The sequence below is a fragment of the Pipistrellus hanaki genome, assembly GCF_964339955.1.
Source record: "Pipistrellus hanaki genome assembly, chromosome: 1".
NCBI lineage: Eukaryota > Metazoa > Chordata > Mammalia > Chiroptera > Vespertilionidae > Pipistrellus > Pipistrellus hanaki.
Genome location: NC_140503.1, coordinates 128,318,882 through 128,336,310, shown reverse-complemented (window position 1 = coordinate 128,336,310; position 17,429 = coordinate 128,318,882). Strand labels below are relative to the sequence as shown.

General features: G+C 45.5%; 1 protein-coding gene across 3 annotated transcripts in view; it reads left to right on the top strand.

Annotated features, from left to right (window-relative positions):
- Positions 1 to 17,429, top strand: part of FAM171A1 (family with sequence similarity 171 member A1) — a 110,384-nt gene that overhangs the window by 56,782 nt on the left and 36,173 nt on the right. For all 3 annotated transcript variants that reach the window (XM_084868310.1, XM_084868309.1, XM_084868308.1), the window contains exons 2-3: positions 7,866 to 8,093; positions 13,930 to 14,022. In XM_084868310.1, the coding sequence (XP_084724436.1) occupies positions 7,866 to 8,093; positions 13,930 to 14,022 (321 nt within the window). The remainder of the gene's footprint in view (positions 1 to 7,865; positions 8,094 to 13,929; positions 14,023 to 17,429) is intronic.

Here is a 17,429-nt window from a genome sequence, read left to right as displayed (position 1 = left end):
AATGATGTGCTGAGTAAGAGTGTGTAACGAGAAGAGACCTAAGCACACACTCATGGGTCCATCCACTATGAGAAGGCAGAATTGGAACCCCTGATGGATACTGTTATTGATTGTTCTCCAGAAAAACAGAACCAATAGGATGCATAAATGTATATATAGAGAAAGACTTATTATAGAGAATTGACTCTTGTGATTATAGAAGCTGACAAGTCCCAAGATCTGCAGGGTGAGCCAGCAGTCTGGATCTCGGGAGAGCTGGTGGTATAGTTCCAGTGCAGATGCTAGCAGGCTTGAGACCCAGGAAGAGCTGAAACTTCAGTTCGATTCTGAAAGCAAAAAGCAGCCAGTATCCTAGTTCAACAGCTGCCATGCAGGAGGAATTGAATTCTCTTACTGAGAAGAAGGTCTGCCTTTTTATTCTTCTCAGGCTTCAACTGATTGGATGAGACCCACCCACATAGGGCCAATCTTTTACTAGTCTTCTTTTTAAAATGTTAATCTCATCCAAAACCACCCGCCCAGAAAAGCCCAGAGCAATGTTTGGACAAATATATGGACACCTCATGGCCCAGTGATATTGACACATGAAGTGAACCATCACAGATACCGAGGAGGAAAACCAGGGGGTGGGGGAGAACCAGGCGGGCGCAGTTTCCAGGAAGTGGACCTTAGCCATTTAGTTCCTTGTCAGGACAGCACAGAACCTGAGGGGCACAACAGGATACCCCTCAGTATGTTTAGGAAAGCTTGTAGGTAGCTCATAGAACTCTGGAGGATGAGTCTCACAGACAGAAAGCTGCCTAGGCCATATGGCGAGACTGGGCCAGGGATACCCCACCACCCTCCTGCACTGAGACAGGGCAGCTTGCATTGCTGTCCCCACCCAGATGCCTCCTCCATGGCCCCTTTGGTCAGAAAAAGCAACTGCTTCTTTATGTTGCTGTCTTTCAAATCAGAATCCAGCATGAAAGCATCAGATTAGTGGAACCAAAGTCCATTCCTGCTTCCTAGTTACCAGAGAGGCTGGGAAGATAAGTGCATAGCTTCTGCCTTAGGCCAAATGTGTGATGTGGGAACATACTCAAATCAGATGCTGGATTGTCCACCAAGACTCGTCTTCCCATGCTACCCATCCTCCCAGACTCAGCTTCCCCCAGTGAACTCAGGAAGCCATAATTAGGGCCCATATCCACACGGTACGGACCTGTATAGCCAGTGCCATTCCACTTAGGCAGAATGGCTCGTGGGTACCCCTATTTAAATCTTTTACGATCACCCCTAACCTCTACCTCTAGGATACTTTCAGATATTTTTACTTTGTTTGTATTTGTTTTTATAAATAAACTCCAGGCCTCATTAGATTAGCTATGTTTTTAAGTTCTGTCTTACCCAGTTTCATCCTTTTTGTTCTCTGGCACATGAGTTGGGCCTAACTACCCCTACTCCCAGCCTCCTCCCCCCAAAAAACAACAACTTTAAACTTCTTAAAACAGGAGCTATATCTTTTATTTTTTTAATCTCCCACAGTACCTCCTGTCATACTAGCATACAGTAGCAGATCAGTAAAGATTTTTTATTAATTCTAATCAATTAGTTATCTGAATTGATTATTGCTTTTCAAATAAATTTTGATAGTATCAATTTAAGACAATAATGAATAAGAAGTGGAACAACAACAACAACACCCCCAGGGATATTTAGGTCATGTACCAGATGATATCCAGAAATGCCTGCTAGTTTTAGTGAATTATTCAACACATACATTGAGTGCCTAACTGTATGCCAGACACTGTTCTGTGTGCTTGGGATTCATAGACAAAGAAGGAAAAAGAGACAAAAGAGCTTTTTCAAAGTTTACATTCTGGTAGTCAGACAGTTAACAAAGACATAAATTACAAACATGCCAGAATTGATGTGTCATGCAGAAAAGAAAAAAAGTAGAGCAGAATAATATCGGCAGGGTGGGGTTGGATCGACATTTTAGATGGGATGGTCAGAATTGTAAAAATGTGTTTTTAGATAATCAGAGAAAATCGAATGCTTGCTGGGTAGGAGATGGTATAAAGAGGTTGTTTTATGTATTGGGTATGAAATGTCATTTTGGATATGTTTTTTTTTTAAAGTATCTGTTATAAACTGAAGTATTTGTGGGGAAATAATTTGGCTGAATATAATATCTAGGATTTGCTTCAAAATGTTCCAGGGGAAAAAAAGAAAGAAAGGGGGAGGAAGTAAGAAGGTCAGAGTGAGGAAAATCAAGCAGGGAGAATAGGTTAAGAAAAACGGTAGAAAGGTGGTATGTGAAATTTGTTTACCAGCCCAGAGGGTTTCCTTATGCTGTTCGCTCTACTTTTGGCTGAGTTCTAAAATTTCCCGAGTAAAATTTGTGGTCAGCACAGGCCTCATTCAGGAGTGACATTTAGCAGCAAGTGAGGGAGTGAGCTGCATGGATAGATGTCCTGTGTCAACAAGGAAATAGTCATTTCATTTCGATTTCCTGGAAGGGGGAGGAATAAGACATGAGGACAGAGAGCTATTTGGTTGGGTATAGGGACCGCATAGAGCCTGTTAAGTCACTGCAGGGACCTCAAGTGAAGGTCAAATCCTTGAGTGCTCAGCATCATGCCCAGATCCCTGTGAGTTCTTTGAACTGTTCTGATCCTCTGGTTTTCCTTTCTCAGGTTCTGAGCTGAGACTTTGTCATACGTGATCTGAGTGTCCAGTGGGAAGGACTTCCTGCAGTGAGGGAGATCTGTCTGTGCTGTCGGATGTGGAGCCACCGCCACCTGCGGCTGCTGAGCACTGATTGTGCTCCTGTGGCCGAGGAGCTCCACTTCTGATGTCATTTGTCTTAGTTCATGTAAACTCAGCTTTATGTGGCCAGTGTTTTCTGTATTGGACAGTGCAGTGTAAGGAGACGGTTATTTCCACTCCTGCATTCATTAATTTCACACACTTTTATTGATACCTGTTGGCTCTAGGTACCAGGCTAGGCCTTAAGGTCATAAAATTAATTTTAAAAAATGAGAACCTCTATTCTGGGGGACCCACAGAGCACACCAGATGCTATGCAGCAGTGGCCCCTGTGAGGTGTGGACCCCCCATCTTCAGGCAGGAGCGCTACCAGGCCATTCTCACCCCAGCAGCATTTGCAGCTCTGCCTGTGCCTCTCTGTCTGGCGGGGTCCTTTGTATCCTTCAGGCCTGAGCTTCAGTGACAGCTCCTCACAAGGCCTTCCCTGACCCCCGTCTGTCATACTCTCCTGTGGTGCCCAGTGTTCCTGTGAGGCACTTCTCCCATTTTTAAATGACACCCAGTGTTCATTTAATATCTAAAGCTGAAAGCTCCTCAGGGCCGGGGTCTGAGCACACTGTCCGCCCACATAGTCAGCCTACAAGGAATGCTGACAGAAATCAAATAGGGGAGGGACCGTGTCAGCATAGACTGTGGAACCTCTCACCCAGTTTGGGGAGGGTTTGTTGAGTCCAGAGCAGCTTCTCAAATAAAACTTAACTAGGACTTTGTAAAAGGATGAATAGGAATCAGCAACATGAAGGTAAAGTTGTAGAAAGGCATTTCCTACAGAGATGAAACGTGGAAGGAAGGTAAGGGGGAAATGTGTGAGACTGGGGGCAGTGTGGGGGATCAGGTGGGGTCTGATTGTGAATGAATTGAAATGTATCCCCCTCTCTAGAAAATGCGATATTCTAGGGAAGAAAAGGTTACCTATTTATTTTTGGCCCTTACAAAAAACATCTGCCACCCCCTGACCTATGGGATACTATTATTTTGTATCTATTTAGCCAAACCAGTTAGAGCTATCCTAATGGTTTTTAAAGGGTAGAGATTTTAGGGGAGGTCCCAGGAGAGGGTCTCAATAGAATATTCATTAGCTTTCCAGGTGTGTCCTTTCATGGTCACGGTCTCCACTGATTGGCCGATGCCAGGACAGGGGTCATTAATCAGGGCAGCTGGTCCTGCTGTCAGCCATGGTGTCACTTGTCTGGTTTTGCTGTTTTCCTGGGCTTGGAGCTGAAACACAACTGAGGCCAGATGCTATCTCTAAGGGTTAATGCGTAAGAGAGTAGCTGTGCATAAGGCATCACATCCGGCCACTCTTAACCCCTTGTTCCTCCTCCAAGGGGGTCTCCCACATGACTAGCGACACGCCAGGGAAGGAAAGGTCTGGGGAGGGTCCGAACCACATGACTACCGATACGAAAGGTCAGGGTGTCTTACCCGCTTGCCCAGCCATATTCTAGGGAAGCAGAGGTCACCCTGGGGGCGAGGTCCTTGTTCTCCCAGTTTTGTCTGTTTCTAGGCCCCTGGGGCTCGCCTCCCTGGTGACCTTCTGTACCTGGCCTATGTCCTGGCTTTGTCCTTGTTTGTCTGCCTACCACATTCCAAAGCATATCATTGCAGAACATAAACTAAGCTTCCTATATTAGAAAAAATTCAAGTGGTAGACTAGAGGACATTTATTTCAGTAGAACTTTTTCTTTCTGTGTTTATTCAGAGTCCTTTAGCTTTTCCCAAAGCTCAGCTGCTTTTGCCATCCCAGCAAACAGTGAAGAGAGGGCAGAAATCTCGTAACCCCAATTGTTAGCAAATGTTGCATTACCATAAAATACATAAATCATCAGTGCAGCCCTGCAATAAGCCACCCTCCCACTCGCCCTGTTGTAGAGGACTTTGGCTGTGTGAATATTAATGAAAGCTGAGTTAGTATGTGTTATAACTTGACATGCCACCTGGGGACAAGGAAGACTGAGTTACAGAAGAAATCATGTGTAGGATACATCTTGAAAATCTGCATTAAAACGATAGTGATAACATTGGAGGTAATTAAATGAGTTTCATAATCCTTGATCTTCATGACGTGGGTTTTATCACTCTCTTGGCCATTAGTTTTTTCCTTCTATAGTATGAAGTAGCCCAGTTCAGTTTCTGTAGCCTTATGTGTTTTTTTCTATACAAAGGTTTTGAGACATTGGTTTGGTACAGATCTATAGTCCTTAAGTCTAGAGTTATTTGACTTTTTATGGTCATCTAGTCCAGAAATATATTAAGTCGGTAGGTGAAAAATGATTGACTAACTTTACAGTATTGATAGAACTTGCAGTATTGAAAAGGTTGCTTTAGTATCATAAGATAGTTGGCAAGTTATCAAGATAGAGGTCCTCGAAGCAAAATAAGTTGTTCTCCATGTGGTTGCCCGGTTGTGGAAGAGCTGTGGATACAAGCACCTAAGAAAAAGAAGTTTGCTGGAGCAGGAGGCACCTTTCGTTGTTCCGGAACGTAGTCCTTTAATTGAAGAACATTGTGATGCTGGGGGCTGGTCCACTGTCCTCTCTTCCTGGGTTATTACAGAGGCTTCTGAAGTGGAAGCTCAGTCCTCAGTCTTGTCTCTTCCCTAGTCTGTCCTTCAGCCAGAGCCAGATGTTTCTGTAATGTAAGTTTGATTTCCACTTCCGTGTTGAAAACCTTTCTGACTTCCCATTGCCCTTGGGATAAAGAATGATCTTTTTTTTTTTTAAATCACATGATCTCACTCATTTGTGAAATATAATGAACAACATAAACTGATGAACAAAAACAGATAGAGACAGAGAAGCATCAATCAGAGAGATCAACCAAAGGACTTGTATGCATGCATATAAGCCTAACCAATGGACACAGACACCAGGGGGGTGAGGGCATGAGGGAGGGGGCACACAGGGGGGATAAGGACATGGAAGGAAGGAAGGAAGGAAGAAAGGAAGGAAGGAAGGAAGGAAGGAAGGAAGGAAGGAAGGAAGGAAGGAAGGAAAGAAGAGGGAGGGAAGGAAGGAGGGAGGGAGGGAAAACTACGGAGAGACCAAAATTAAAAAAAAAAAAATCTTTTTAAAGCTCTTCTAAAGTCTTGAGTGATCCTGCCCCTATTTGCCTCTCTAATATTGTCTCCCATTGAATCATAGACCCCCTCAAACTCTTCATCCAGCTTTCAGACCCTCTTTCTGTTTCTCAGGAAGCAATACTTTTTCTTGCCTCTGAGACTTTGCATATGCTGTTCCATCAGTGGCCCCTTCATTCCTGCACCAAATGTCTCCCAAGCATAGCACTTGCCTGTATACTCACTTTTGTTCACCACTGTAGTTTGCACAATTACTCTCAATTCTAGGCATAGAGTAGCAGCTCAGTAAACATCTCTTGCATGAAAAAATGAAAATACTCCCATCTGTTTTAATATGTTAACATTAATTTGGATCTGTTCATTTCCCACATTTGTTATTTTTTCCCTGCCCAAATTATTGATTCAACTTCATTTATCTCTTCAAACATGTACCTCTTTTTTTTCTTCTAACCATCTTCCTCCCACTCTTGGGTTCTCCCTTTTAATGATATTTAGACTATGTTTGGGTCTAGTCTTCATGATTACCAGCACAGTTATCCTGCTTTGCTTATATCCTTCAGTAGCAGCTTGAGCCTGTTCAGGCTGTGTTTGCAGGCAGTGCTGGGGAGGATAAAAGAGTACTGTGGTTGCTGCACAATGTCTTAAAGGGATCGAATTTTTATCTCAATTATTTGTTGGCATGAGTAGGAAGGAGTGAAGAGAAAGCAGTCGGTGAGGGTCATTGGTTTGAACAAAATAGGAAAACATCGATAATATAGATTCTATCTACACTAATAAAAGAAAAATGCTAATTGACCGTACTTTCACTACACCCACAGCCAATCAGAGGGAGTATGCAAATTAACCCAACAAATTTTGCAGTTAGATTGTATACGCTGAGGGAGGGAGGAGTGAAGACTGAAGACAGCATAGAAGGAAGAGGGAGGGAAAGTGGAAAGCAAGGCAGCTGAGGGAGGGAAAGTGTGGGCAGGGTGGGCGACAGCTGCGGGAGGGAAAATGCGGAGGGTGGGGGGGTGGTGGCGGGGGGGGGAGGAAAAGCATGGAGTGGGGGTGGGGGGCAGAGGTGCAGGGAAAGCGTGGGGAGGGCAGGGTAGGAGAGGTGGTAGTGGCAGGAGGGAAGCCCGCCTGAAGTCCTGTTCTTGCAGGAATCTTCCTGCAACTGGTTCCTAGTATATATATAAAAAGCCAGTAACCAGAATGCTGTAATGACCAAAATGACTGGTAGCTATGAGGCTCACTGCAGCCAGTGAACCAGCCAGATCAGGGGATGGGGCCAGCCCCACACCCCACCCCTAGTCTCTCCCCCACCCCAGTCAGCCCACAGCCCCTCTCCCCAGCCAGCTCAGCCCCTGATCGCCTCCCCAACCCCAATAGGGGTCAGGCCCAGCCAGCCAATCTCCTACAGCTCCTCCCTCCAGATGGCCCCACCTCCAATGGGCCACCACCAATCAGCCTGCTGCCCCTCCTCCTACCCAGTTCTGCCCCCAATTGGCCCCCCACTTCAATTATAGAAAGGGCTGGCCAGCCAACTACCCATGGCCCTTCCCCCATAGAAAGGGCTGGCCAGCCAACCACCCACTGGCCCCCAATTGGCCCCCCACCTCATTTGGGGGGGAGTGGCCAACCCACAGCACCTCCCCATGGCTGGCTCCACCCCCAACTGTACCCTTACCCCAATCAGGGGCGGGGCCCACCAGCCATCTCCTCCTTCCAACAGGCCTGGCCTCAATCTGCCAATCAGAGGCCTGGCTGGCCAGACCCCACCTGTGCACGAACCTCGTGCACTGGGCCTCTAGTATAAAATAAAAAGGGATCTCTAAGAAGGAAATATTTCATAGTTAAAATTATTTGTATTTTGGAGGAAGATGTTGATTTTTCTTAGCACTTTCCACCTCCTATCACACTGACAGCAGAATCGCTGTGGAAGTGCTTGATAAACAGCTCTTGTTCTGCATTGCTTTTTCTCTTCCAGAAGTTACACTGAAGGTCCACATCAGTGACGCCAGCACCCACCAGCCTGTCCCGGAGGCGCTCATCGAGATTTTCACCAACCAGGTCTCCATCGCCTCGGGCACCTCGGGGGCAGATGGCGTGGCCTTCATCAAGTTCCAGTATAAGCTGGGCAGTCAGCTGATCGTCACTGCCACAAAGCATGCCTATGTGCCAAACTCTGCCCCTTGGAAGCCAATCCGATTACCCGGTAAGGTGCCCTTATCCTTTCTCTGAAACAGAGTTTGTAGTCAGGCCAGTGATAGAGTCACACACACAAACAATTTTGAAAGTGGAGGTCAGACAAAAGGGAAAATATTGGTTTAGTCTCTGCTTTATCTTGTGGCCCCCTTATGTGAAGAAAGGGGTGGGAACTGGTATAAAGGCGGTTGAGGCCCCATCTTTTTATGCTCACCATGGAGTCAGAGCTGAGAGTGTTTGCTCACTTCTGCAGCTCCCCATTCCGTGCCTCACTGACCGTCACCAGCCGGGTGCATGGGGCAGTGCTTTAATGGAGGGTCCTTGCTCTGCTTCCTGGGCCTCAGAGCAAAGCTGCCAAGGATGAGGGGAGTCCTGGTGAGACGGTCTGTCTCTTCCCCTTCCTACCTGCTAAGGGAAAGCACTTCTGTGTGCTTTCTCCCCTCAGCACTCTACTTCACCTCGGGCACTCCTGATCCCCAATCATGTGGGTTTCTTTCCACACATCGAACATTTCTCAGGTTCTCAGATACCAGCTGGATGTCCTACAATTGAACTCAATTCTGACACTGCCTACCCACAGGTTAAGGGCTTCGCCCCATGGGACTGTCCCCGCCAGTTCAGATGCCAGTTGAAAGTCCAGGTCATCACCTGTGCTTCTGACGGACTGGCTGTAGGTCAGAGGTTCCATTAACCTCTGGTTTATGAGAGTAGCTCACAGAACTCGATTACTGGCTTGTTATACAGGCAATCACAGAAGCTGTGAGCTGGAAGAGATGCCTAGGGCGAGGTGAGGTGTGTGGAAGGAGCACAGAACGTTCATGCTCTCCAGGTGCAGCCCTCCCAACCCCTCCACGTGTGCACCAACTCCAGAGGCTCTCCAGACCTCTCCTTTGGGTTTTTTTTTTTTTTTTAGACTTCAGTACATAGACATGATGGATTAAATCTTTGGCTATGGGTGATTGATTCACCCTCCAGCCCCGTCCCTTCCCCGGAGGTCAGAGGTGGGGCTGAAAGTTCCAACCTTCTCAAATGTGTTTGGTTCTCCTGGCAACCAGCTCACATCCTTAGGTTATCTAAGGGGCTTTCCAAAAATCAGTATATTAACATAAAGTCCAGCATGGTTGAAAGGGACTTATTAGGAATAGCAAGAGACACCATTATAGCTCTCATCACTTAGGAAATTCCAAGGTTTTTCAAAGCTGTAAACCTATTTGTGCCCTCCCTTATGTTGAAAATTTGAAACAAACAAAAAAAATGCTTTCTTTACTACTCATGCACACGTGCTTTAGTTTGAATACTCATACTTATAAGAGTTTGGAATGGATTTCTTTCTTCATCCTTGACTAGTGCCTGGGAGATGTTTTTCTGTCTTCTTTTTCAAGGAAGTAGGTATAGCTTGGCCAACAGTAAAACAAATTTAGCCCTATAAAATGTAACCCATCAACTAAGGACTATAATTCCACATCTTATTTGTTTTCATCTCCGAGTGATTGCCCAGTGGACCTTTTGCAGTAGTCCAGGATTATCGCCGCGGCCTCTGGCTAATTCAGTCTGCCTCTTCACACCACCCTCTATTTTACTGAGCATTAGTGTGTGAGAGAGAGTGTGTGTGTGTGTGTGTGTGTGTGTGTAGTGTTATACATCTGCCTAAAGTCCTTTGGTGTCCTCCAGATACAGTTCAAACCAAACACAACACAGACCCTCCTCCCATAGCCACTTCTCCCCTGTGTATGTCATGGTCTGGTCATCCTGAGCAATTTGTTAATCTCTGCAGGAATCTGAGGTTTTTACCCTCTCTGTGTTTGTCTACATTGTTCTCTTGACAAGCTTGTCTCTGTCCTTGAATGCCCAGAATGCCTATTTGCTGCTGCATGAAATCCTCCTGCCTTTCCCAGGTACATACAGATAGATGTTCCTTTCTCTCTGTGTATCAAAAAACACACATCTACTTAGTGTGACAAGAGCCTCCAGACGTCAGTCAGCATCTCCTCTGTGGTGGGTAAAATGCTATCTACCAGCAGACCTGAGTGCCTCCCGGCCACCTCCCTCCCGCTGTGACACTCCGTCCGTCCAGGGGCCTCGACCCTTCCCTCCTGCCTCAGGAAGCCCCTGCTGGTGCCTCTGCTGCCATACAGCACACTTGGGACAAGAACTCATTTTTCTCTCCTATCCTATGTGCAATAAGGCTTGAGAAACAGTTTGCTAGAGCAGATACCTCTTGTAGGAAGTACCAAATGTTTAGGTTAGAAGCATTTTTAAAACATGCTGTGCTGGTCACAAACATTGGAGAGACTGATTACAGGTGGTTTCAGAGCTCAGCTCCCCCCACTGGTCAGCAGAGCTCTCAGGCTCTGGTGGAGCAGACAGTGGCCAGGCAGCTGCACTTAGAGGGGCAGAGGGGCAACCCCTGCCCCAGCTGTGAGCCGAGTGGTGTCCCACAGACAAAACAGTCTGGCCCTTTCTCTCTGGCCGTTAGGTACCCTGTCCCACCAGGTGAAGGGTCATTGGTTAAAGAAGGTGAAGTTGACCTTTGAAGTGGTGTTGTGAGATTTATTCCAGTTAGGGTTCCTCCCATTAGCTCTGGCTCACAGGCATCACCTGATCCTCTTCCCCCAACCTGGTGTGGAGTTTTCTCCCAATTTTGAACCTCAGAGATTTTTTTTTTAATTTCCCTATTAAAGATATACCCATTTCCCTCTTTGCCCACCTCCATCTGGCCTCCGCCCCTCCTGCCTCCACCATACTGTTATCTGTGACTGAGCTATGCATATGTGTTCTTTGGCTAATCTCTTCGCCTTTTTTTTTTTTCCTTAGTAAATCTTTATCGTTCAGATTATTACAGTTGTTCCTCTTTATCCCCCATAGCTCCTCCCCTCCATCCAGTTTCTACCCTACCCCAAGTTGTTATCCCCCCCATTGTCCTCATCCATAGGTGTAAGGTTTTTATATTGTACAATCTCTTCCCCGCACCCCCCAGATCTCATTCCCCAGAGAATTATCAGTCCACTCCTTTTCTATGCCCCTGATTCTATTCTATTCACCAGTTTATCCTGATCATCAGATTTCTAGATTCACTTGTTGATAGATATATATTTGTTGTCACTTTGTTGTTCATAATTTTTATCTTTATCTTTTCCCCCCTCTTTTTAGAGAATACCCTTCAGCATTTCATATAATACTGGTTTGGTGGTGATGATCTCCTTTAGCTTTTTCTTATCTGTGAAGCTCTTTATCTGACCTTCAATTCTGAATGATAGCTTTGCTGAGTAGAATAATCTTGGTTATAGGTTCTTGGTATTCATCACTTTGTATATTTATTGCCGCTCCCGTCTGGCCTGCATAGTTTCTGTTGAGAAATCAGCTGACAGTCGTATGGGTACTTCTTTGTAGGTAACTAACGGTTTTTCTCTTGCTGCTTGTAAGATTCTCTCTTTGTCTCATGCCACCCCCTGGTAGTCAGAGCAATCAAACTCCCAATCTCCTAGTCAAACTCCCAAGGGGACACTTTGCATATTAGCCTTTTATATATATAGATAAGGTATATACCTGGAAATGGAATTGCTGGTAACTCTGTGTTTAATATTTTGAGGAACAGCTGGACAGTTCTTCATCGCACCTTGGTATCTAGCTTCCTCATGGCACTGGCCACATTCTACATATCATGCAACTATTTTATGTGTGTCCTGGCCCCCTTCTTATGTGGAGCTCTTGAAGGCACACACTGCCTCCAGCATTGACCTGCTCCACACAGATAACATTAGGCCTGGTATACAGTGGCAGCTAAATAAATGGTCTCTGTAAGGGGTCACATCCAAGCCAGCAGACTGATTCCCTCTGGCACTTAGCCAGTTATGCTAAGTAGTCAGTATTCTTAGCACATAATGTTTTTCATTCCTAACATCTGATGTGTTAAGAAGGGTTCAGTAATGTTAGTGAGGATTATTATTGTATAACTAGAGGCCTGGTGCACAAATTTGTGCATGGGGGTGGAGGATGGGAAGGGACCCTGGGAGGTTGACCAGGTGGAGGGAGATGGGACCACAAGAGATTGGCTGCTGGCTCCAAAGAGGGAGTTGGCCCTTGGTCCCCTGGGAAAGGGTCCAAGTCCACCCCCACGCCTCCCCACCCCTGGTTCCCCATCCCAGCCCAAAGCCTGAAGGCCCCCGTGGGGTTTGGAAAAGAAAGCGATGGTCACCAAGCTGGGTGCAGAAAGAACAGATTTTTTTTTAAATAAATTTTTATTGTTCATATTATTACACATGTTCCTTTTTTTCCCCCCCTCCATTGCTCTCCTCCACCAGGTTCCCACCCCACCCTCCGCCCCCTCTCCACCCCCGATTGTCCTCATCCATAGGAGCACAGTTTATGTTCAGTCTCTTCCCACATCCCCCTCTCCCCTTTTCCCCAAGAATCGTCAGTTCACTCCCCTTCCATACCTCTGATTCTCTATCCAGTAAAGCTATCATTCAGAATCGAAGGTCAGATAAAGAGCTTCACTAATAAAATAAAAAAAGCTAAAGTAGTTCATCACCACTGCTACATATGAAACCCCGACCCAGAAGCAGGTCGTCTGTGAACAGTTTAGCACCAGGAGCCGATCGGGACCAGCTGGCCAGGGGAGGAACTGTGGGTGGTTTGTTGGTCACCGGAGGTTGGCTGTGGGAGCACACTGACCACCAGGGGGTAGCTCCTGCGTTGAGTGTCTGCCCCCTGGTGGTCAGTGCATGTCAAAGTGACTATTCAACCGATCGTTCCAGTTGTTCTGGTCGTTTGGTCATAACAGTCGCTTAGGCTTTTACATATATAGATATATTTATTTGTATTCTCCTAAATTCGTGTTTTACTCAAAAACCTGTAGGCTTTGTGAATCTTTTATTGGAAGTACCAGTAGGTGCTTAATTTTAAACTAGCATAAGTTCTGTCATCTTATTAGTTCCCAGAATAGGGCGAGATACCCTTTTACCATCAAGCACACAGTAACTTAAGCATATATTTTTGAAGGCTTTCCCTAATGTTAATATCTGATGTTATATATATTTATATTTGTAAGTGCGTACATTATAACTTCTTATATATTTCTATATGAAGTTCAGATGTTTTACTAAAATATTTAATGAACAGGAAATGTTTGACTATTGTAGGGTAAACTGCTGTTGTATAAGTGGTTCTAGTACTCCTGTGACATGGTAGGTCATACTTAAAGGAAAAACTGTTTCCTTTCTCTCACACTTCTGACACCAAATGAATGGTGTTATTTTCTCAAACCAATCAATTCTTCAACTCTCTGGACACTGATGGAATGTCCTGCAATTCCATTCAGTCTGATATTACCCGGAGTTAGCACACACCTCACAGGTTAAGTGCTCAGACCCATGAGACCACCCCCACTTCAGACAAAATTCCCTGGTTGTCTCCTGCATTCTGATTGATCAGCTAAAACCAGGTGTTTCAGTTACTACCCCCTCAGGTCCAAAAATCTGCTATAATGGCTCACAGAACTCAGGGAAACGTTTAATGTACCTTTGCCAGTTTATTATAAAGGATATTGTAAAGAAAGGGGCTGAAATTCCAAGTTTCTAACCATGGCTTGATCTTTCTGGCAACCAATCCAGGAGCCCATCCCAAGTCACCTCATTAGAACGAAAGGTGCTCCCACCGCCCCCGGCATTCAGGAAATGACAGGGGATTTAGGAGCTCTATGTTAGGAACCAGGGGCGGAGACTAAATAAATATGTCACAGTGCGAAAATCAATATTGTTGATTGATCTGAAATCAGAGAATACAAAAAATTAGAGTGGGCATTTGGATGTAAATGAATTCCCTTACATCCATTTTTGTCTCCGCAGTGTTTTCTTCGCTGAGCCTCGGCCTGCTTCCAGAACGATCCGCTACTCTAATGGTTTATGAAGACGTTGTCCAAATAGTCTCAGGATTCCAAGGTATGTTGAATATTTAAAAAGAGAACTGACAGTAACTTTTGGGCTGACTACTCAGCTCTTACGAGGGACAGCTTATGAGGTGGTGATAGCAGTGAATTTTCCAAAGCTGAGACACAGCAGCCATTGTCTCTGTCAGTGCACAACACGTTTGAATTTTGGTTAAACTGTCCATTGGCTGTGATCTTGTTTCTGGTAGGCTCAGCTGCTAGATGTTGAGAGAAAAGAAGGGGCTCCACCACTCTGTCCTGGTCAGAGAGACCACACCTCTCTCATCTCCACAGGACAGAGCATTCGCCTCGTGAGGTCAGAGCCAGGACCCTGCCTGGGCCTCCCTGACCAGTAGGCAGAGTCACTTTTAAAAGGATCGTAAGCATTCAAACGTACAGAGTTACAGTTTTGCAAGATGAAAAGGTTGCAGAGATCTGTTGCAGAAAAATATTAATATGCTTAACACTACTGAACTGCACACTTGGAAATGGTTAGGATGGTAAATTCAGTGTTCTAGATTTTTACCACAATAAAGACAACCCCCTCTGCCCCCAACAAAAAAGGACGTGAACACTGGAATGTGGCTCTTCCCTCTCTAGTCTAGTCCATGCCACGGGCAGCGATGTGTGCAAGCATGACCTCACCCCTGGAACTTATTCTTGCAAAGACTTGTAATTCCCCTTGGGATGGAGTTGGGGTTAGGAATAACCCTTGTGTCGAACGTATTTCTGTGATGAGGTTCCACCTAAACTATGGGCCTTGAGAATGCTATTTCCTGGACTTCAGTGCTTTACCAAATTAGTTTTTTATTTATGTCTATATTTTAATACCATTTTATAACAATAATTCTTCATCTAAGTATATTCATGTGCCATCTGCAAATGAGCTGAACTCATTCATTCTTTATCAGTGAGTCGCTATGAGAACACACAGAGGTGAATGTGTAGCCTTAGAAGATGGGTAATATTCCAGCAGCATATGTAACTCGAGTTTTGGAGAGGAAACAGTGAGAGCCATGAGTGATCATCTTTTTCTCCCCTTCAGTGAGCAGACGGAGGCCTTAATCCTCAGCTTCCAGCACATTAGAACCACACCGTGGCCTCAGCCCACTGGCCTTGGGACCTCCAATTTTCCTTTGATTAGCTTTGCTACTATTATTTCACAAACTAAAAAACTAACAGTTTTCCTTTTTCCCCAGTTTCATTACGATGTAATTGACCTACAACCTTGTATTAGTTTTAGGTGTACAGTATAATGACTTGATACAAGTCTATGCTGTGAAATGATCACTACAATAAGTCTCATTAGCAATTTTCCTATGTACAACACAGTTTTATTAACTATAGTCACCATGCTGTGTGTTATATCCCCAGGACTTACTTTATAACTGGAAGTTTTTACCTTTTGACCCCATTCATCCATTTCCCCCACACATCACCCCCTGCTTCTGGCAACCACCAGTCTGTTCAGGGAGTTTGGAAATATACAAATAAACATAACACAGAGCACAGAAAGATCAGTGCTGTAAGAGAGATACAAGTATAGTTTAGAGCACATGTGTCAAACACAAGGCCCGCGGGCCAAATCCAGCCCGCCAGGCCTTGCAATGTGGCCCGCACCGCGCTGTCATCACTGCACTCCGCTGTCAGTTTATGACATTGTCAGTTTATGACTGTTCAGTAAACCATTCGGCCCGCGATTTAGGCTGGATTTTAGATTTTGGCCCCTTCTCTGATTGAGTTCGACACCCCTAGTTTAGAGCATGGGGTGGGATCAAGAAAGGCTACACCGAAGAGGCGGCATTTGAGATGTGTCTTGGGTGAGGTATAGGGCCTGCAGACGGAGGATGGGAGAAGCTGCAGAGCATGAGCACGTGTGCAGAAGCAGAGAGCTGTGCGGTCCCACTTGACCAGAGCATCTCTTCTGATATAGGCTTGGTGTACTAGGGAGGGATATGTAGGTGAGAATGAAAAGAATTCATTTCTGCCTCCTATAAACGGAATGACTTTGAGCAAGTCACTTAACTTCTTTGAGTCTCAGTTTTCTCATCATAAAGAGAGGTGAGTTCCTTCTTCCCAAGATTGTTGTAAATATTAAATAAAATAATATGTATGCAGTAACTTTTTAAATTATTAAACCACTGAACCATAGCTCTCACGGGACAGGTGGAGTAGTAGTTTGAGTCTAGTTGACCTCTAAATTGTCACTGCCATTGTGAATTTGGTAAATGGAGTAGATCCCTTGAAAGTTTCTGGGCAGGGAGAGGATGCAATCAGAGTGCCATTTTAGAAAAGTCGGTGTGTGAGTAGATGAAAAGGAATAAGTCTGAAGCAAGGGGCCAGTGAAGAGACTTATACAATAATTAAGGCAAGGAGTAACATAGGGTTTTGTAGGGTGGAGGCAGAAAGGGAAGAAAAGATGAGGCTAGAAATGTTGCTAAGGGGAGATTGGCCAGGCCTGGCACTTGAGCAAATGTGCAGACTAGCAGAAAGGGAAAAAGATAGTGACAACCTGGAATCAAACCTGAGGTTGGAGAAAATGGGGTGTTGTTACATGGGAGAGAGGTTGAGGGTGATTTTCAAGTGCTTAATGGGTAGAGCGGTTGCAATGTCTAGAAGGCAGAGGAATGCAGACATGGAGGTTGGCAGAGAGGCCGGGCTGGAGAGGAGGGTAATAGCTGAGGTTGTGGCAGGCGGAGGGGAGTCCTGTATCATTGGAGGTAGGAAGAGGAAGAAAGTATTTGCAGAAGGAAAAGTGGGCTGACTCTGGAGAGGCCAGAGTTCAGGACCATGAATGCCAAGAAGGCGGGGGCGGTGAACAGGCCGACCATTGTGAAGAGGTCGCGGGGATGACGGCTGAGAAGCGGTCCCAGGGTTTGCACATTATGCAGTCATCAGTTGACATTACCAAGGGCAGCGAGTGCTGGGGGTAGAAGCCACATCACTGGGGGTTGGGTGGGAGGAGAAAAGCCATTTGCTTATGGGAATAACAGATAAAGTCATGTTTTGTTGTTATTTTTCTAGATGAGGAAGAAATGGGTATGTATGTTGGTTGGGGAGGAAAGGCCTATAGGGCAGATTATTGGCGAAGGCAGAAAATAGGTGGTTGAGCCACGTCGTGCAATAAAACAAGCAAAAGTGAGGATACTTGGGTTGACCTTGGAAGAGAGCAGGGAAGGAGAGAAGACGGAAGAAAGATTTTAAAGTGCAGAGAGAGGATGCGATGGCCCCAGGATTTTCCATAGAAGAGAGTCTAAGCATTTTGGGAATGGTGGTTGGAGCCTGAAGTTTGAAACAGTTGCTGTGGGGAAGGTGGGAGAGAGGCATCCAAAGAAGACAGACAGACTGTCCACTCTCCATCTCCCATCCCCACTCAGTTACTTCCCTTCCTGACCGGTGGGGAACTTAGCAGCCCTAACA